General features: G+C 41.0%; 1 protein-coding gene across 1 annotated transcript; it reads left to right on the forward strand.

The window, feature by feature from the left end:
* The first annotated feature begins 3,378 nt into the window (after window positions 1-3,378).
* FAM20B (family with sequence similarity 20 member B) lies at window positions 3,379-20,949 on the forward strand. Its single transcript, XM_014943516.1, has 7 exons — window positions 3,379-3,927; window positions 6,272-6,358; window positions 8,649-8,758; window positions 10,086-10,257; window positions 12,966-13,157; window positions 15,356-15,415; window positions 17,148-20,949. Exons 1-7 carry the CDS (start codon window positions 3,551-3,553, stop codon window positions 17,377-17,379), a joined length of 1,230 nt encoding a protein of 409 aa, XP_014799002.1. The 5' UTR covers window positions 3,379-3,550; the 3' UTR covers window positions 17,380-20,949.
* Window positions 20,950-21,411: the final 462 nt, after the last annotated feature.

Here is a 21,411-nt window from a genome sequence, read left to right on the forward strand (position 1 = left end):
AAGATTAGATATCAGGAAGAAATTCTTTCCTGTGAGGGTGGTGAGGCACTGGCACAGGTTGCCCAGAGAAGCTGTGGCTGCCCCATCCCTGGAGGTGTTCAAGGCCAGGCTGGATGGGGCTTTGAGCAACCTGGTCTGGTGGGAGGTGTCCCTGCCCATGGCAGGGGGGTTGGAACTGGATGATCTTTAAGGTCCCTTCAAACCCAAACCACTCTATGATTCCCTCTGTATACATATCTCATAATGAGCATCAACAGTTCTGAAATGAGCTGTGCTCTTCTGTGTAACTTCTTACAAGCTCTAATGGATTTTAAAAATGAATGAAGCAGATCGTGACAACAGCAATGTTAAAAATTATTTAGAATTATTAAAGAAGTGAAATTATAAAATTCCAGTGAGACTGGACAGGGATAGCCTGATCTGTTTTGCTTGCACTCTTAGATTTAAGAATAATATTATTATTTAGGGTTTTCTCTCTGGGTGACTGTATATTTGCAAGAATTGGGGCTCACAGATCAGGTGCATCTGCCTTGTTTGCACTTCTCATCCTTGTGCTTGCATTGTGTAATGTGCTGATTGACGTGCTGTTTGGAGAAATGCAAGCTGCCTGAACAGAACTGAGATGATAATATATTCTAATTTCCATACAAACATGTGATTTGTTGCACAAGCACTTATTTTCCAATAGACTAAAATCAGTATTACATAGTTAACAGGGGATCATGGTACTGGTTTGAAGGATCTCTGAGACTTGACAGCCTTCTTTCACCCTACCCTTCATGAGGTTTTTATGTTGCTGTAAGTGATTGCTATTAACATTAAAACACTTGTTCACATTTTGGCTTTAACTCATTGTCATTAGGAGATTTTCACTTTCTTTCCTGCTTCAGCGGACAGGTTTTATAGGAAGTATTTAAGACTCAAAATGGGAAGGACCAAACTAAACTGAACTGTTACCTGAGGCAGGACAATGACAGCAAAGAAATTCAGATGGTAAAGTGGGCTAAAAGCCACGCTTGTGCATCATCAGAGCGTGTCACCTCTAAATTTGAGTGATGCTCAGTTTGGTCGCTGTGCTGAAAAGAGTGATTTTGAAAATAGGAAGATCTGACAGTTTGTTACCGAATTTCCTTGTCCCTGTTGGTGAACTCTTTGTGACTGTTCCTAAGTGGTTCAGCTGCTTATCTTTTGTTGGGCTGGCCTGGGCTGTAGTTTTACCTGCACATATAATCACTGGTGCTGCTGCCAGGAGAAACACTTGTTCTTGGCCTCGTGGTGCAGCTTCCTCAGATCCTTATGAAACTATGTTGGAAGCCGGATTTTGGGTGAAGGAGGACTGAAATTTAAAAAATGAATAAATTAAAAGGTTCAAGCTTTAACACTGATCAGATCTTTCATGGAGTTCATTACATGAAGTTGTGGAGTCCTCTTCTTTGGAGATTTTCAAGACCCACCTGGATGCAGTCCTGAGTGACATGCTCTGACAAGCTCTAGGCAATCCTGCTTCAGCAGGGGAGTTGGACTAGATGATCTCTGTGGTCCCTTCCAGCTCTGAAAATTCAGTGAAATTCAGTGAAAGGTGGGAGATATGTGGAGGGTAGGGCTGTTCTTTAGGTGGCAGCGCTGACTTGAGTGGGTTGAAATACCCCTCTGTAGATAGGTGGGCTTTGTAGACACTTGCTGGGTCATCCCCCATTATTGGAGCTGCTGTGCTGCCTCCCCCCTCATCTCTCTGACCGGCACCAGTTGTGGTGTTTTGTAGTCAGATGATAAACTGTGAGTTGGCTCTGATGGTTCACAATCAAACCAAAGAAGGTGGTTAATGTATGGATGGGTTGTCTACCTGGATCGTTACACTACCTTGCATTGTATGAATGCTAACACTGATGCCTGGGAGGGTGGGAGAGCCACGTAGCTGGGAGGTAGGGTGAGTTTGCTGTAGACCTAATGTAAATTTACCTAAGGTACTGTGGAGTCATTCTTGGGCTTGCATGTGCTTTTATACTAATACTGTTATACTGTGCCAAACTTGATTCTGCACTGGTGAGTTGCTCAAAGGACACGCCTTACTGTTGTGTGCTGTTTCTCACACTTACTCACTGTGCTCAGCCTTACTCTTCGATGGAGATGTACCTCAATGATATGCTCAGTCCCATCAGAACCATCATACCCTCCGTGACGCCCTGTGCAGGCAGGGCACAATGTCCACACAGATGCTGAAGATGACTGTGATCTGTGTTTGGCCAACAAGTCATAGTTTGGCTGTCCTTTGGCTACTGCTTGTAAATTAACTTAGCCTGTGCAGCTTGTTTTTCCAGTGACATGATTAATAATGACTGGCTTATACGCTTATTGTTAAATCGCATGAGAAGGCTTTTCTATATTAGTCCTAGCACAGCTCAGGGTGCCATTTGTGGTTTTCATGGTTAGCATAGCTTGTGCAGAGGGAAATCTCTGTTGGCTCTGAGCGTACCTCAGAGATTCGCTTTAGTATCTTTTTCCATCTGATTTTTGACTACATTCAACTAATATTGTGAAGATTTCTCGTAATTGAAACACAGTTGATTAACTGTGTGTTATGTGGTCCTTATATGCTAACACTAGTGGCAAAGGCTTGTTGAGGAGTGAGGCATGTCCTGCAGCCCATTGTAAATATAGAAACACAAATGTGTCTTTAACTGTGTTGTAGGTGAGGTTTCTGAGAAGAGGCAGTATTAGGGTTTGGGGTTTTTTTTTTCTTTTTAATTTGGTATTGAGATTACAGATACTTTGTATATTTTTTGTGGTTATTGGTTTTACAGTTGACTGCAGAAGATACATAGTTAATGGTAAGGAAGTAGATATATTCCCCTTTTTCTTCTTCTTTTTTTTTTCTTTTAAGAATGGACAAAAGATATGTAAATTATAGTGACAGCAAAAGAGAGGTGATAAACAGATTAAGTCTAGTCTGTCTTTATGTCTTGTACTTTGAGGAAACTGGGCTATGAACTGTTCTCAGCAGTTGTCAGATGTTGAAAAATCTACCTGCGGGCTTCCTCTTGAGGGACAAATCTTTAGGAAACCAGAGGTCATGGGTTCTCTTGCTAATGGAAAAGTGTTTGTGAAATGGGAGCCATCAACTTAAACTACAATTCTCTGCCAAAGTCTTGCCCATGGTAGTTGCAGCTGCTATAATTTCAGCTTGCAGAGATGCTATCGGGCAATTTCCCTTTTCTTGCAGATCACTGAAGGGCTTCAGGAAGACAGCAAACCCCATGTGTTTAAATAGAAATGTTTGGGCTTTAGGATACAAGCGTACATAACAGCAGACTTACCTTCCAAGAATAAACTTGATTTAGAGTTTGGTGGGATCTGCAGGAATGCAGTTTTGTAAGTTTGTGTTCTGTTTATTTTTAGGGGTACCAGAAGATGCTTCAGTGTTGATACCTCTTTCACAATGCAAGTTATCAATGAAATTCATTAACTAACATCCCCTTCCTCACCCTGATCTCCAATAGACTTCCTGTAACACTTGGAAGAAAGAGTCAGGGGAGAAGGGTTGAAGGTCACCATGAAGCTAAAGCAGCGAGTTGTGCTGTTGGCCATCCTCCTTGTCATCTTCATTTTCACAAAGGTTTTCCTCATTGACAACTTGGACACCTCAGCTGCCAACCGGGAGGACCAGCGCGCCTTTCACCGTATGATGGCAAGCCTCCATGTAGAACTGGACCCTCGGCTTGACCATACGTTGCAGTCCCCTTGGGAGATTGCTGCCCAATGGGTGGTGCCCCGGGAGGTGTACCCCGAGGAGACACCCGAGCTAGGGGCTGTTATGCATGCCATGACAACAAAGAAAATCATAAAAGCTGATGTGGGATACAAAGGGACTCAACTGAAAGCTTTGCTAATACTTGAAGGAGGACAGAAGGTTGTCTTCAAACCCAAGAGGTAAATATTGTCTTCAGTGCCCGAATTAATAACTGCTTTACCTGTTTTCTTTATCTGCATGTTGTTGTATTAATGTTTAAGTTACAAATTTATACGTAAATGTAAAGACCATTCTGTTATTTGTGAGACAGTATAAAGCCTTGCTGATCGTCTAGGTTAGATTGCTGTGGCAACATCTCTCAGGCTGTGTAGCTTTGATGCTCAAACAGCCTGTCTTCAGGTTAAAAGAATAATCACTGTGTTCAGCCCTCGGGGAACCTTGGTTAAAGCTGATGTTTCTAAGCAGTGCTTCCCTGATTGTGGGAGTGCAGGTTCTGGCAGTGTGGGGACAAGTCTGCCTGCTCTTTCTGAGTAAGGGTCATGTCAAACTGCCATGAGAAAATGCAGTTCAAGAGCAGGGAAGGAGTGAAAGTTGACAGTGATCTTAAAAGTAGATCTGGGTGTCTGGTGAAGCTGCATGAAGACTGTAAAATGGCTTGGTAGGTCAGAGAGAAAGCTCCTGAGTTTCCCATCTGTCAATAGCGAATACTGGAGGAGCAATGTAAGAATGGGCAAGTAATGATACTTCCTTGGTATGGCCTCTGTTTATGGTGATCCACAGGGAAATTTGACGTGATTGAACATCTATGAAAAGTTCTGTGCACAACTGTAAAGTTTTTTGAACTGTTTGCCTTTGGGGAAAAGGAGAAGAAAAATGTAAAAGTAAGGCAGGTGTGTTTCATGGAGTGTACTGCAAACGTAAAGTGGTGTCATCATGGAATGAGCAGATCTCTCTGCAAAGGATAATGGGTTGAGCAAGCATGAAGTTTTTCTGTCATGTTAATGAATTATTTGAGAATGAGTTAAAAAAACATCTACCCTCCACTTCTTGAATTCCCGGGCCTGTTTCTGTATGGTCAGTTACTGGTCTGGCTAGAGCTTCACTGTGGGGCTCGGCTGTGGTTAAACACTGTGAACCTTTCACACCAAAGTCTTGGTGGTACGACAGGCAGCTTGTCCAATAAATGCAATAACAAGACATGGCATTTCTATAGTGCTTTCTGTATAAGTGAGTGCTGTAAAGCGTTTCACTAAGCATTAAATTACATTCCCATAATGGAATGTCTGTGCAGGAGAACACAGTGACTATGCTCTGTCAAGGACATGTGCAGCTGGGAATGTTTATAGGAACGTTAGACAGTTTATAGGAGTGCTAGACAGTATGGCCCTAGCCTTACTGGTAGACCCATGTTCTGTTTGTGACTGCTGAATAGCTAGGCTTGTAGGTAGAGTTTTGTTCTGTCATTGCAAGATAGTCTCTTTAACTACCTTTTTTTTTTGAAAGGTATATGAAAGTTACTACTAAAAACTGTTTTGAGAAAACTTACTGGTTGGGAAAGAAGAATGAATTCTCTTGATTTGCCACCTTTGCTCTAGAAAGGACTAGATGCCTACTGTGTATGGAAGCAAGAAGTGGGTTGGTTTTTTTCAAATAAGTTTGAGCTCTGCAGCTTTCAAAACGTGACCATGTTTTCAAAAGCCTGCTGTAAGTGCATACAAAAGACTTGACTTTGAGGACATATTCTTAGGGTTAGCTGTCTCATTTCAAAATTCCTTAAGACCCAGCCTAATTGTGATATTTTATGCTCATCTGAAGCATGTTTCTTAAGCACCATCTAGACCTGACTGAAATGCCATGAATCTCAGAAGTTTGTGTTTGCCTTGACTATTTAAGTAACATCTATTACAAAAGAAAAGAAAAAGAAACAAAAGCCCACCATTTCACCAAAATATACCATTGTTGTTGTAATGAGTGTCTAATTTCTGTTTCTTGCTGTTCATTATGTCTTTTCTCCAGCAGAATAAAGGGTCTTTTTATATCCAGTATTATCCTCAGATTCATGCTTGCTGATCTTCTAGTTACTAAAGATTGCGTTTGGCATTTCTTCCACAATATCAGATTGTATTTTCATGTTAATCCACAATCCATTCTAAGACCAAAATCATTTGTGGAGTTGCTGCTTTCCAGTACAAATAGTCCCCTGTTCTGTAGCTGGGTATGTGCTCTTTGTTCTTAGATGTGACTTGGCATATGGTTGAATTAAAACTCATTAGTTTGAATGGGCACCACTTCCCCAGCTCTTGAGACCACTGTACATTACTGACCTTTCCTCCTTATTTACTACTTCAATAGTCTGTACGCTATTTAATCTCATTAGTAATTTTTCTCTCTCCCATTGGCAATCATTTTGAAAGTGACCCAGAGCCTGTTTAACATAGTACTGTTATTGCAGTTGTTACTCCGAACAGCAGAGTTGATGTGAATCCTGCATGAATCACTTTATTTGACTTATCTCATTTACAGATATGCCAGGGATTATGTAGTGGAAGGAGAACCATATGCCGGCTACGACAGACACAACGCAGAAGTGGCAGCCTTTCACTTGGATAGGTATGGAACTATTGTGGGTTAACTGGTTTTACTCTCTCTGGTAAATACTGTTGGGGAGTTGGGGAACAAAGGGCCTCTTGAAGAATACACCTCAGATATGATCTGTTTCTAAACCTACCAATGTAGCACATTGAAACAAAAAATAAAAATTACTAGCTCTTTTTTTTTTTTTTGTGAAAACTTCATTTTGAAGATCTGTGCAAGATTCTAAATTTAAGATTTGTTTGAAAATCTGGAAAAGAGAATGAGTACCGAAACAGATGATATTTCGTATTATACAGAAGAGCTTAGCCAAATCCTGTGGAAGAGTCTGAAATGCTGAATGTGTATGTTAAGTTAATGTCCAGTACACTAAAAAGTTAATTCTAATGTCTAGACTGTTTAGTCTAGCCTAAATATGAATCAGTGCATCCTAGAGAAAAAGCAGCTATTCATATATTAATTGTATTCAAGAGTACTCAGGTGGTTTGATGGACCTGAACTGGAGGTGCAATTATCTGAAGAAAAACAAAGTTACAGGACATACAAAGAACTGGACAGAAAATACCTAATACTGAATGTTAATAGTCATAAAGTATGAGTTCGAGGTGCAGTTTCACCTAGAATAAATGAGCACAGTCTTGGTCTCCTCATTATAAGAGGACTGTGTCGGCACTTTGGAGAAGATTTCTGCAGGTAATTAAAAATGTGAAAAATTCTTACGTGAAAAGACTTAAAGTCTTGAGAAGGGGAATAAGGAGGGACAAATGTAATAATGAATGGAATGGTTGGACTGAAGCTGAGGTTTCTCAGTACATAAATAAGAGGCTCATCATTGTGACTGAATTCGTAGGTGGTAAAAGATACGTTTGCTAGTACTAATTCATCTGTGGAACTCATTGCACAGGCAATGAAAATTAGTAATTCTAGGAAGGTTTGATGATAACTAGTTGTGTAATGCCCAGCGCTGCTGTTTCAATCTTGAAGTGGTGTGCCAAGATCAGAGTATTTCAAGACCAAAGAAAGATGATGTACCCAGATGTCTGTTGTCTGTCTGTTTGTGCTTTCAAGAAGCATATAGACTTCAGTTTCCCTGAAAATGCAGTGATCAAACATTGTAAAGCAACAATTCAAAGCCTCTTTCCAGCGTCCAAACTCCTCTTTCTTAGCTCTTCCTTGCTGTCTACTTTGTTGTAGTTTTGTGCTTGTTTCTTTTTACCGTTCTCCTGTGTCTGTGGATATGGACCTCTGTATTTTTCTAGAACACCTAGGAGAAGCTAACTGCCCACATAACTTCAGCATGTATCTTTGTTTTGAATGGTGACAGTTACATATTTTGTCTGAGGATGATATTGTTTCAAGAAGGATCTGAATGATACTGTATGTTTAGCGCTAATGGGGAGGCTGTGCAATGCAGGGTAGTGGCTTTTCAGCTGTGGGTCTGAAAATACAGGCAGAGGTTAGAGTGACTCTCCCAGTATCTCTGTGGAATATGGATTGTCCCTTTTGTAGAAGGGACAGTACCGTTTCAGTCTCTTTTTCTGAGATGCAAAGACTACCAAAAAGGTTTCAAAAGTCCATTAAGAGAGTTGGGGGTGACATTGTACTGATGTTTGTGCCTCTCTTTTTAGCACTGTTAAAACTACATTAAGAATACCCAAGTCATTTGTGGTCACAGAGTAAAGACTGTGGCAGACGTGGGAGTGGAACCTGGATCACACTGTGACTGCAAGTTCTATGATGGTTATTCTTCCCACTTCTCTTTTTTTCCAGACACTTCAGGCATTTAGATTTGTTCTACCATTCTCTCTTCCCTTCTTCCCCTTCATGCCAAGCAAAATAACTCCTAGATTGTTTACTTTCCGGTATAATTGAATTGGGCTTAAACATAACATTTTAATAGATAGTAATTCCCACAAATTATAAATGATCTTTCCAGGTGACCAGTCCAAAGGCCATATGGTTACTGCTTTAGCCTTGTACGCAAGACAGATGATGGATATTTCTGCTATGAGATCTGATTTCTGAGAATTGGATCCCGTGTTGCTCTGCTGTAAATGCTTTAATAAAGAAGCGTCACTGATGGCCTATAAAGCAAGTTTAACATCCAGGCACTTAAAAAAATTAGTTTCTTTACTTTGCCTTGGAGAAGAGAGGAGGTCGCTGCAGGGTTCCAATTCCAATTTATTTTTTGGTTTTGGTCATCTCAATTTCAGACAATCGCATGGAGACTGTGTTTTTGTTTTGTTTTAATTTAGATCTGCTGCCTATGTTGCAAAATCTCATGTCATGTTTTTTCACCCCAAATCAGAATTCTAGGTTTCCGACGAGCTCCGTTGGTGGTTGGCAGGTTTGTGAATCTACGTACGGAGATCAAACCAGTTGCCACAGAGCAGCTTCTGGGTACCTTCATGACTGTAGGTAAGTGGATTTCATGGATTGTGCAGTCCGTGAACAGACTTTTTTTTTTCCATGAGGAAAAAAAGCCATGAGAATCTGACATAGTTATGGAACAGTTAACTGTGATACAGGAAGCTGGTAAGTCTCTTTCTGTGCCAAGAGAGATCGTAACGCTTGTGTAACCCCATTTGGCGGGGGAGGAGGATTTCATTTTCTCCAAGTGGTTATTCCCTCTGTAAGTTTCCTGTGTTTCCTCGTGCTGATGTTACAGATGGGATTTTTTTGAGTAAGAATTTTCTCTCTGCTGTCAGAGGTGGTTAGAAAATTCTATGATTAGACCTGAAAGGAAAAAAAATATGGAATTTTATTTAACGTGAACACAGTGGTGATTTGGGATGATTTATAGAGCTGGTGCGTCGGTGTTAGGTGGTGTTTCTGTTACAACAGAGTCTGCTGAGCATTCATAACTAAATGTGTCAGAATTTCCATATGTTGCTTACAGTAATAATGCGGTGAAGGACACTTAATGGCAATTATTAATGTGAACTCCTACCAGGTGGCGATTAAGCACCAAGAAATGACTTATGCTGCAGCTTCAACTCCTTCAGGCTTTTCATAAAATATCCAATTATTACTCCTGTGTTTTGTTTTTTTTTTTTAAATAAGAAGACTCTAGAGATGATAGTTAATTACAGCTGATAAATATGTGTGCCTCTGTATATTTCTTTTACAAGCACTGTTGGTAGTCTCACCTAGTAAGTTTGCCTAACACTTTCATACAAGGTGTAACTTTCAGATGAGAGTAGCTCTTGCCTTGCCAAACTCTTTGCATTCAGATTGCTTCAGGCAGACTTTACTTTTTCTAGTTTCAGCCAAGATAACTAAGTGGTGTTCTAGCAGAAATGCTGACTTGAAAATTATGGCCTCAGAAATTTTCATTGCCTTTCCTTAGATTCCTTGAAACCATCGGTTCTGTGGAGCATGAACTAAAGAAATGGGTAGATCTGGGAAGAAGTAGTGCTACGGTTGCAAAGTCAAGGTCCTAAGGACTAGGAAAGGATCACAAAAACTTGTTGGTAGTGCGGTGTTGTATTAACTGTCAGTGTGATAAAACATTAGAAAATATAATTACTCTCTCCTTATGAATATTAGTCTTTAATGTTGCTTTGAATTAATGGATGTCTTTTTAGATGCTCTTTTGAGGCCCTCGCTCTCAGGGAATGGGAAGCATGAGGTCAAGTGCAGTGAAATTCTATTGCAGGAGAGGCTCTACTGCAACCATATGCTGCTCCATTTCTTGGGTTAAATTCTACTCTTTTGATACCTGTTTGTTTGGGGTTTTTTTAAGGTAATAACACTTGCTTCTATGGGAAGTGCTACTATTGTCGGGAAACAGAACCAGCTTGTGCAGATGGGGACATCATGGAGGGGTCAGTTACTCTGTGGCTACCAGATGTCTGGCCTCTTCAGAAGCATCGGCACCCGTGGGGTAGGACATACCGTGAAGGCAAACTCGCCAGGTATGAGCACATGATAGGGTTATTCTTTATTGATGATAATTTGTACTGGAAGTACCCTTGCAATACAGTGGCTAATTAAGGAGCAAGTGTTCTTGAAACCTAGAGTTTTGCCGACAGCTTTCTTGATGTGGCACTAGAAGTCAAGAAGTCTAGGATGAAATTTAAATTAAAACAAGAAAGAAAGAAATATTCATTGTTTTCCACAGTACTAAGTGCTGTTCTTTTCCTACTTTTTGTCTGGAACAGAGCTCCACTGTACAGTCACTCTAAGCTCTGGAAAATCTTGGCCCTGGGCAAATCAAGACTCTTATCGTGTGCCATTAGACCTTCTTTTGACACTGTGCCTTTCTGTAACCTCCTAAAATATGGTAGCACTGTGTTGTTTTCTGTCAGACCTGATTTCATTGTCCTTGTAGTTTGTTTCAAGAGCTGTGGAGATGGTTTAGGTTAAGCAGGCACTGAAAAGTTCTTTGCTTTGAGTAGCATCAGTATTTGGTGACCATGCTCAGCAGCTAAAGAATGCTTTCAGAGGAGGACAAACATGAGATCTGGCAATCTTATATGATAGATGCAACATGTCTGAGTATTTGGGTTGGAGATGGTTTTTGCCATGACCAGAGCAGATGGTTTTGAACTTAGTAAATTTTTCCAAGTTTGTGTCCTCAACAAATGAATGGAAAGAGGTTTTTTTCAGTCCTTGATCTAAAATATCCATTGATTTTCAATGACATGATTGTTCAGAACCAACCTCATCCAACACCTTTGAATTGTTTTAGAGTATTAAATGTATTGATTCTTGAGCAGCAGATGTTATCTCCTTTTCAGCAGGTCAAAATCACCTGTATTTACTATGTGGTAAATTGCAGTAATGAATTCACAGAATTTCTGGAGTGTTTCTTTTTTTGAGAGACTGTTTTTCATCATAAATTGCCTGCTTATGCAGGATACCTATGCTGATTTGATATTCAGTGTATTTTAAACTTACTTGCTCTTGCCGTGTTCAGATGGGATTGCATGGTTCTGTTGTTTTGCACCTTGTCGTGTTGCGCTTTTCACTTTGAGAGCATCTGGAGAATTAGAAGTTCTAGATGTCATGCTCTCCTTTTTCTTTGTCTGGTAATTATGGAAAAATAACTAGATTTTTTTTTTTTCAGATTTAGCTGCTTCTACTCTGTCTGAGTTGACCTTTTGAACATAATTCATATAGTCACATTAGTGTACATAATTTTTAATGGACATGTAATAGATAAAATCCCTGACCTTCAAAGTCCTATGCTAATACAATATAAATGATCAGAAATAAATGTCGGAGAAAGGTCCATCTTGAAAAACTGAATGGAAAATGAGAAGAGAGAGCATAGTATATCTGAAAAATTGTTGCAAGGAGATTAAGTACTGATCTAAAGTAAAATGAGAGGACAGAGAAACACTTGAGGGAGAGAGGGATGTAGCCTAAAAGAAATGTATCCAGTACAAGTAGGAGTATGTTCAGAGACTTTTCCCTTGTGGATTTGTCCTCTATGTTGGAATGTGAGTTGGACCTTGATGAAAAAGAGAGACAGCATTTGAGGAGTGTGTGATGTGTCAAAAAAAACCACTGAGAAGATAAATTTTTGAATACTCTGATTTAGATAACTGGAGGAAAGATGGGTTACTGGGAGCTTAGGCTCCAGACCCCTAGAAAACGAGGCGGGGTATGTGACAGTTCTAGTAGTTAAATTCTGATCTTCTCACTGCTTTTACGACTCTCTGCAATTTTACGCATGTCAGCAAGCCTCTCCAGCTTGTGTTTCCTCCTTTTCTGTTTCCAGTTCGCAGATGGTTTAAGGCATTTCCAACTTAACTGCTGTTTTGTGAACAATTGTTTCAGTCCTTACATGGAAGATGTTATAGATGTACTTGTTATTTAGGTTGACAGATGGAAAGGATATACACCAGAGACTTCACTGTTTGGTGGTGGTGTTGAATAGCTTTGAAAACTGTAAAGAAGAAAATGAGAAAATTTAAAATCCTAGCTTTGGAGAATTGAGGTGTGACATCCCCATTACAAGACCACAAGTACTTGCTTAGTTTATGTGTAGAAGGAGAAGAGAAAAAAAGGAAGCTTGAAATCTTGCCGGTGGAGAAGATGAGAAACTCTGAAAAGAAAGGGGAGAGGAAAGAGACAACTGCAAGTGAAGGAGAATGAACACATAGGAAGCTGTTCTCCTCAGGACAGAGGAGGTCATTAGTAACCATGATGAGGCTATTTACATTAGAAAAAATTACAAGGATCACTGGAAAGCAAGACTGATGGAAGCAGGTCAAGGCAATGGGAATAGACACAGTGCTTATATTTAGTTAGATTAGTTAGAACTTCCTTAGTTAGGAAGTTAAGGGAGGCAAATGGTGATGGTAGTCTTGCTCTGAGGCAGCCCAACCATTCCTGAATTGTGAGCAGTGGGGAGGCAAACTCTGAACTTGTTTTCTGTACGAAGATGATGTGTAACTTTGCACTGAACCTATCGCTTGCTCCATATGCTAGGGTGTTAATACAGGTTTTAGTCTTTTAATAAAACACTTTTCTCTAGCTCTTTCTTCTTTATATAGCCTTGACCGCTGCACTCACCCTTTCTTTACACACTCATAAGTAAATAAAGGGGCAGCTTTAAATACCGTTGGTGTGCATTCCTTGAGGATTTGATTTGGCTTCTCTTGATGGCCCCCAGGTGGGAGTATGATGAAAGCTATTGTGATGCCGTGAAGAAGACCTCACCATATGACTCGGGCCCTCGTCTCCTTGATATCATTGACACCGCCATCTTTGACTATTTGATTGGGAACGCTGACCGGCATCACTATGAGAGTTTCCAGGATGATGAAGGAGCCAGTATGCTCATCCTCTTGGATAATGCTAAAAGGTAAAGGGAAATCCTGGTGGCAGGCAGTGGCGAGCAGAAGGACACATGTTTATCTGCTCTGTATCTCTCCGTTTTTAATTTCTCTCGCTAATTTTTTCATTAATACTTTTTGTGCTAAAAATCCAAAGCTTTCCTTCTTATCAGAAATTACTCACCAAATACTAGACTGTGATGCTTACTCTCTCTCTCTGCTCTAGATACTATCACTGAGCAAAGTCTTAAACTACAGAAGCAGCCAAATTAGCACAGTATGACCTTTTTTTCCCCAAGCAACTTTCAAAGGTTTGCTTGTGTCTCTCTTATCCCCAGAAAAGCCCCTCCCTTTTATGCTTTTAATTAATAGAAGATTAAAAACTTATTATTATTTACTAGGGTGAATGAGTGCCATAGTAAAAGTAGATCTTTTCAAAACATGTCTCTGAATAATTTAGCATTCCCTGCCTTCTGGATCTGTCTGCTCTGGCTTTAAGAGGCTAAAAGTTTAAAATGGGGATAGAACTGATACCCTGTTATGAAGCATGTGGTAACTGAGAATGCAAATGTCCTTCTTGAGACCAGACTTTACCCTTTAGCATATGTGTTTAAAATGTGAGTTGTTCTGGTTTAGCTATAATTTTGGTATGTTGGCTGGTATAGTTTAAGTTAAAAGTCCTGTTGAAGATATAGCCTTGTTTAAATAATAACAATTTGCTTTATTTTTCTTAAAAACAAAGATAAACTATTCCAGTATTTTTGTTTCTCATGGTTTAGTCCAGAGAGTCCCAATTATTTTTTTTTCTGATGGGCGCTACGATCTGCAGTGACAGTGAGTTTTCCCTTCTGCAGATGGACCAGCCTTTGGTGGTTAGGTCTGGTGGTTCCTGTGCCAGGCTCTGCCCTGCAGTGGCTTTACATACCGCTTACACAACACATACACAGCAGTTGACACCTCTGATCTAGACAGATCAAGCCTCAAGGCTTGGAGTTACCATTTCTTTCCCCATTTGTCTTTCGTGTCGTGGATTCCTTCCTTCCTTTGTAATTTGTCTGCAGTGGCTGAGTTGAGTATTTTGTCTTTATGCATCAGCCTATTCAGTAACATGCCTTCAGTTCTGTCAGCAGGATGCGTTCCACCTTGGGACTGCTTAATTATTGCTTCTTTCAGACTGCTTTAGGTGAATTTGGCAAAAAATGTCTTTCTATAATGCTCTGGCAATGTGTTAGGAGGAAATTAATGTATTAGTCACTGGAACTGAATGATAGTTGAAGGTCATGTCAGACCTTTCATTATGGTATGTGCTTATAACGTTATGAAAACATTTCCGGTGGGGCTTTGCAGGCCCAGAATTAAATTGTGTTCTTGAAAGCAAGTAAAGTTCTTTCAGCTCCTTTGAGATAAGGGGTAGGGAAACAGGTTTTTTTCATAGAATCTTATAATATCTCAAGATGGAAAGCACCCATAAGGATCATTGAGTCCAACTCCCTGCTCCTCCCAGGGCTACCTAAAACTAACCCGTATGACAAAGGGCATCATCCAGACACTCCTTGATGTCATGACCACTTCCCTGGGGAGCTTATTCCAGTTTTAAAGCTATTAGTAACAGAATTATTTGAGCAGAATAATGCCAAACTCCTAGACTAAGTTATGTATTGAGGGAAATGTCCTTTGTTGAAAACAGTATTATGAGGGGGTGAAATTATTAATTAAAAAAAAAAAAGTGTTTGAGATATTATGAAATCTTTTTGTCAGGCCTCCCTTAGAAAGTATGATCATGAAATGTTAAAGCTGATCACCTTGTTTGTTGAAATGTTTTTCTGAGCTCGGCCATCTGAAACAGCATGTGGCTGTTATTTCATTCGTTCCCTGTCCAGCTGTGTCAGACAGGCAAAGCTCCTGCTCTCGATGTGCAGAATACCAATTATTTCTTTCCCCAGCTCAAGTTCTAAACTCCTCTGAAGTTTGTTTCTTAGGTGCCTTAGTCTGATAAAGAACTAGGTATACAGGTGTTGCTTCTATTTATCTGGTACTTTAGCTAATGCTGTTGAGAGTTATAGCTGTAATTGGTCATAACCTATTTATATTTTAATTTAAATTGTTTGATCTATTGAAGCATGGAATTGCCTAGTACTGATTTTTTTTAATTCTTTACAAATTTGTTGATGTTGAGAACAACATTAGGAGTTCAACTGGTTCACTTGGTTTTGATTTTGCTTTTCAGCTTTGGAAACCCTGCCCTGGATGAAAGAAGTATCTTAGCTCCTCTTTATCAGTGCTGCATGTAAGTCAAATGCAGGGATGCTATTCACTCTACTTGTGCAGTTGCTGTCCTTAGGTTTGCAATATAATTTTAAAGTCTGAAGCCTTCTGGTAACCTGAAAATGTTTGCTTGGGTACATAGTGCTTTGCGTTCTTGAGGTACTATGTTTGTTTGATGTATTTTCGCTGCTCAAGAAGCTGAGAAATACATTTTCCTTAAGGCAGTAAGTCAGAGGGTAGACCGTAGGAAGTAGTCTCACCTCTAGGTCACTGGTTCAAATCAATCCTTAGTCAGTGTGACAGGTACTTTGCATCTGCAGCTGCCTGCATCCAGCTCCTGCCGAATGAAAGTTCACATCGCAGTTTGAGTTCTCCCTGACAGAAGCAAAGACTCAACGTGTCTGGCAACTTAATTACCTTCATTTCCAAATGTTCTTTCTGAACAAGACTGCAGCACTGCTCAGGGCGTTGCTTTCAAAGTGAAGTTAGATTTTTTGCAGGATTTTGTTTCTGCTCCGGCCTTGTGAGCTGTGGTTTTGTTCATTTTATTTTCAGAGGCTGTGACTTGTTGATTTCTGTTTTCTGTGGCAGCTCTCTCACCAGGCCATTGCTAATTTCAGTAACAAATAGATAAATGTTCCAGGAAGAAAAATACTGATATATGCATTCGCTGCCTCTGTTACTTCAAGATAACATCAACTCCTTTAAGCCTTCCAAATTAAGTATGTAACTGAGAGTTCTTGAGCTTCTGTCCTTGGAAGGTTCTGTCTCCCAGATTCATCAAGGGCTGTGAAACCTGGGAACTCTGCAGAAAGCCTGAGGTCTCACCCCCTGCTTGCGCTAAGCAAGGCTGTATCCATGCTACAGTACACCTGGCCTACATTCTGCAAGATTCTTTTAGAAGAAACTTAAACTAAATGTTTTTCAGATTCTTTAGTTTTCCTACATTATTTTTAAATGCGTATTTAGTTTCCTGCTTTATGAGGATCCTTTGGAGTCTTTCGCATGTAGATTATATCAAATGCAACCGTAAGAGAAGTTCATCTGTGCAGTTTCCTGCTTTTCAGATATCCTTTCTTTCTGATGCCAGGCAAATACCATATAAGAATTGATATGCAAAATTGTTGTAACTATAGGTTTGTTACAATACTTTCTTATATTGCTGGTTTCTTTAGAGGCCATCAAAAGCCAAGAGTTTAGACCAGTGGTGCAAAACCACAAAAATTTGGGGGAAAATCCCAGGAGACTCCAGAGAACAAGACAGTTTCCAGATGGGCTGACATGAACAAGTTCAACAGCCAATGAAGCAGAAAAATTTCTGCTGTGTTCACTTTCTTGGTGGTTCAGTCAACTGATTTCCATCCTTTGTGATTATCTGTTGGTCAGAGATGCTCTTCCTGAGGTGACATGAGTTTTGTGTTTGAATTAACAGCCAGACTGTTAATTTTCTTTCCTTTGCAAATTGTGTCTGGGAGGCCTCAGGACTGAAGAACTTCCTTGCTAGCAGTTGAAAGTGCTCTTGTACAACATAAGAATTACGTCACAGATTCTTTCTTCTTCACCTTCAGTTTTCGAGTTTCACTTAGATATTGCATATAATGCAGTTCATACCTGGACCCTCCCATCTCAAAACGACTTTTGTAACAAGACTCCATTCTTGATGTAACAGGTTCCCTCAAGAGGTTGGCTTTGGTATTGCTGATGGGACTTCAACTAGATGGTGGTGTGATGACGTGCTTGTTTTTCTTTTGCAGCATCCGGGTTTCTACCTGGAACAGACTTAATTACCTGAAGAATGGAGTGCTGAAGTCTGCCTTAAAAACTGCTATGTCGCATGACCCCATCTCACCAGTGCTTTCTGACCCTCATCTGGATGCCCTAGACCAGCGGCTTCTCAGCATTCTGGCTACAGTGAAGCAGTGCACAGACCAGTTTGGGCCAGATGTTGTGCTGGTGGAAGACAGGATGACTCTGTCTCATTTGTAATTGTAGTGGAACACAGATGAAACTCCTTTTTTTTAAAAAACAAACAAACAAAAAAGCGATAGAAAAACAGCACAATCAGTTCGGAAAGGCTGTGGCCAAGAGGGACTGAAATGAACAGGAAAGCTTCCGAGCCAGAGGAACAGAGGTGACACTGGCTTTTACCTTGGGCTGACAGCAGTGAGAGGTGGGAAGTTGGAGCCTTGGAGGGCTCAGTACCTGTAATGGCGTCTTGGCCATGGTGGTGTGTCCATTGCCGGCAGTGGACGTTGCACTGGATAAAAATGGCTCTTGGTGTTGGTGGAAGTGTGTGGAATACAGACACTAATTTGTGGACTGAATCTAGAGGGGACAAATGGAGATGAACCATACGATCCTCTCCCCTTCTTTTCCCCACGTATACTCTTGTGAGTTTTTGTCTGATTCAGGGTTGTACATAATCAGCTGTGAGCTGGTTAGGCATTTTGCTGCTTCTCTAGAGAAAGAGGAAGTGGTGAATAAAATAATTATTAGACTGAAGAGTTGTGCCACCCCCCCCGGGGGTGGGATGTTCTTCTGAATGCCATTAGGGGTGGGAGAGGGGACCTCTGCTGCTCAGTTGACTTTTCCTCAATAAAAAGCTGGGAAGGGGGTTTGCCTCATGTGATAATGCTTCAGTGTTTTTGCTGAAGTCCTATCAAAGATTTATCCACAGGGTTGGAGATCTAGGGAAGGACAGGGTGGTTATACAGCACTTGGTAATTAAGGAGTTAAAGTAAGTTTCTACGTGTCCTGTCACTGTTTTCCATTTATAAGGAGTCTGGCCAGGTCTGAGTAGAGAAAATATCCTTGCAGTGCCATGTCTCTATTAACCAAATTTTCATTATATTGTAGCTGAGGAGGAGGAGGACAGGATCTCTCCCTGGAAGCAGGTTATGTTAAGCGAAGTGAGGTGATGGTGCTTACTCTGTGCCCGATTTCACGTGGGACATCTGGGTGTGTTGCACTGGGGGAAGAGAGGTGTGTTGCTGGACTTCCACAGTAACCCACAGCCGTGGGCAAGGCCCTGAAGAGTGGAGGGAACCCTGAGCTGTGGTCTTTCTTCTTCATCTCATACGGAGATGCGCTTCCTGCTGCTTGATGTTGTAATCACAGCTCAGTGCTGCTGTTTTGTGGACACCGGCAGGTTTTCAGTCCCACCATCTACCAGGCCTGGCTTGTGGCTGAGCTGTGAAGCTGTGAGTGCTTCCAGTACATTTTCTGCCTTCCCCAGCTGCTTCCTGCAATTCCTGCTGTGATGTTCTGACTGGGGTGGTCATCCTGGCGTTCTCACTCCTGATGGTTTTGCCATAGATAGTTGAGAGTTGGTGTAAGTTGGCTTTTCAGGGCAGACCTGTAGCACTCATCTTGTGCTAGTGCTGTCATCCTTCAGCCCTGCCTCAGCCTGCACTGCAGATGAGCTGGTGGCTATAAAACTTGTCACACTCGCGGTAGGTCTGAATCTGTGTCTCCAGAAGGGAAGCAGCTTCATCATTACTTTTCCAAATTTAACAGCTGTGTATCACTTTTCAGTTCAGACAGTGTGGTCCTTAGAAGTAAGGAGAGAGCTCACTTCCCAGAGTGATTGTGTATTATTGGACTTGTAAGCAAGAGCAGCAAAACGTTGATTTAAGACCTTTCCCTTGATTTGTCTGTCAAAATCTTTCCAGCTCTGCAGTAGATAGAGAGCTGTTCCTGTTCTTGCACCTGCTGCTGTACCTGATCAAAGAGGTGTTAGTGAGAGAGGTTATTTTTTTAATTGCAGATTTATTTTGTTGAAGTCTTTCTGTCATGGCCTGAGCAGAGTCTCTTGAAAATAGAATGCAACTCTTTACCTGAAATTGAAATTTATGTTCTGCTAGATCTTTTCTGGACTTGGCCACATCACAGACCCCCCCCACAGTCAGGATGGGATGTTGAGTTATTTACTGGTGTTACTAGTCAGGACTGTAATGCACAGCCAGCTTTTAGGACACTGGTGTTAAACTAGTGCCTCTTTATCGCATGCTTTAGAAGCCATGGTCCTTTGGTGAGTTTAACCCCACCGGTGTGGATTGTGCCTTGTGGGTTCCCTTGGGGCAGGAGCAAGTGCCCTCAGCTGTTGGTGAGCGTGGGCAGGAGCCATGTAGGGACTGCCATGGGCTCTGGCTGGCTGAGCTGGCCTGTCGCTTGGCTGGCAGTCAGATTTTGGTGGTTGATCCAGACAGCGTCGGGAAGCACTGCGGGCAACAGTTAGGTGGTTGGTGAATGCATTTATTCTGAAGCAGAATAAGTTCATAATGAGGCATTTTGGCATAAGCTGTTTCCCAAGAAATTGAAGATGATTTACACAAAGAGGAGACGGAGAAGCACATGGTGTAGTGGCTTGTAATGTTTTTTAAAGTGTGTTCTTCTCTTTGAGCTTAATCATAAGCACTTAATATTTTGGTAAGGATCTACCAAAATTTGATGTTTTGGGTTCTATATGATCAGTCATGATCGTTTACATTTGATTTAATCATGGATTCCAAAAAAAGTCATTCTGTCTTTATGAAAATCAAATTAGTTTTCAGGGCTTATGTATTGCTTGTTCATGGGGCTCTAAGCTGAAGGTTTTGCTGTCAGATGGAAACTGGGGGGCTAAGTTTTCCCCCAGTATGAATGTCAAAGATTTAAAGCACTGTATTAGTTTACTCATAAACAAAGGGCATGAAGTCCTGCATCAATCAGTAGGAGAAAGCAGGAAATGGTTGCTTTTTTTCTTCTTTTTTTGATGCTTCTAGTCACTGTAAACACCACTGGAGCTTGGTGTTCTGCAGCAGGAAAGAATAAATTCCTCCCTTACCCAAAATCAGGAAGATCTGATCTTGGCCTTTTGATAACCTCTGTCATTTTGGCAGCGATCGTTGTCTTGCTTCAATACAGAACCCTGAGAAATTTTAAAATCAATTGTAACCATTGCAAAGGAAATAAGCAGCATCCACATGCAAACAGGGTCTGCTTGAATCTCTGAAAAACAGTGTCATTTGTGAGGCAGGTGCTGTGTGCTGTCAATGAGGTTTTCATGACGACTTCTGATCCTTGTTCACTGTGCACGCCGTAATCCGCTGGCTCCAGATGTTACAAAATGGTTGGGTTGTGGATATTAGTAATATCAGAGCGCTTGAAGCACAGAAATCAAGAACTAATTAAAAGGAGAGCATCATCAGCCATCTGCTATTTATCTCCTCCTTCCGAAGTCAGCAGTTGGGCTGGAGGAGACACTGAAGTCGGCTCCTCTTCCAGCAGCTAATGAACTGGAGTGTGTCTTGCCAAACAAACTTCAACTGAAAAATACTAATTTATTAAGAAGGTAATTTATTTGCTGTGGCAGCTGGAGCAAGATGCTTGAAACAGACACCCCTCTTGGAGCTGTCAGAGGATTGCCCCTGGGAGCAGCTGCACAAATGGAGGTTGCTAATAAGAAAACAGAATGCAATCATGACTTTCTACTTGTATCCCCTGGGGTCAGATTCCGCATAAAGCAACATTGTGTGAATAAAGATTTTAATAAAGCAACATTGATGGATTGTTTAAGTCTCTCGCTCTTCCCCTCCTGTCTCTCTCTCTCTTGTTCCAACATGTGGTGGGCTGAATGTTTAGACCATTTTGCTACTGGGTTATTTCTTCACTAATAGTTATCTATGGCATTTATTCCAGTTACGTATTTCCAAGGATGGGGTCAAACGTGCAGGTTGTTTGCAAGAGCTTTCTTTGTTGGTAAGGAAAGATATGTTGAAGAAAGGCTGTCCCAAAGTGACATAAAAGAAGAACACATCTAGCTTTAAGTGATCTTCAAAGAGCAAGCATTTTTTGCTTTTGAAAGTGCTCCCCATGGCCCTGCATCTGCAAGCACCCAGGCTGGTTTCTTGGTTGTGTCCCAATAGGTTGGCGTTGTTATCCAGAGCAAGGGTGTATATTGAGTTGGCAAGAGATGGATATAGAGTTGGCAGGTGTTCATGGTTGGCTTTTCTCAGGTTTTATTGAAGCCCTTTCATC

This window comes from Calidris pugnax, unplaced genomic scaffold (assembly GCF_001431845.1).
Source record: "Calidris pugnax isolate Ruff unplaced genomic scaffold, ASM143184v1 scaffold63, whole genome shotgun sequence".
NCBI classification, from domain to species: Eukaryota; Metazoa; Chordata; class Aves; order Charadriiformes; family Scolopacidae; genus Calidris; species Calidris pugnax.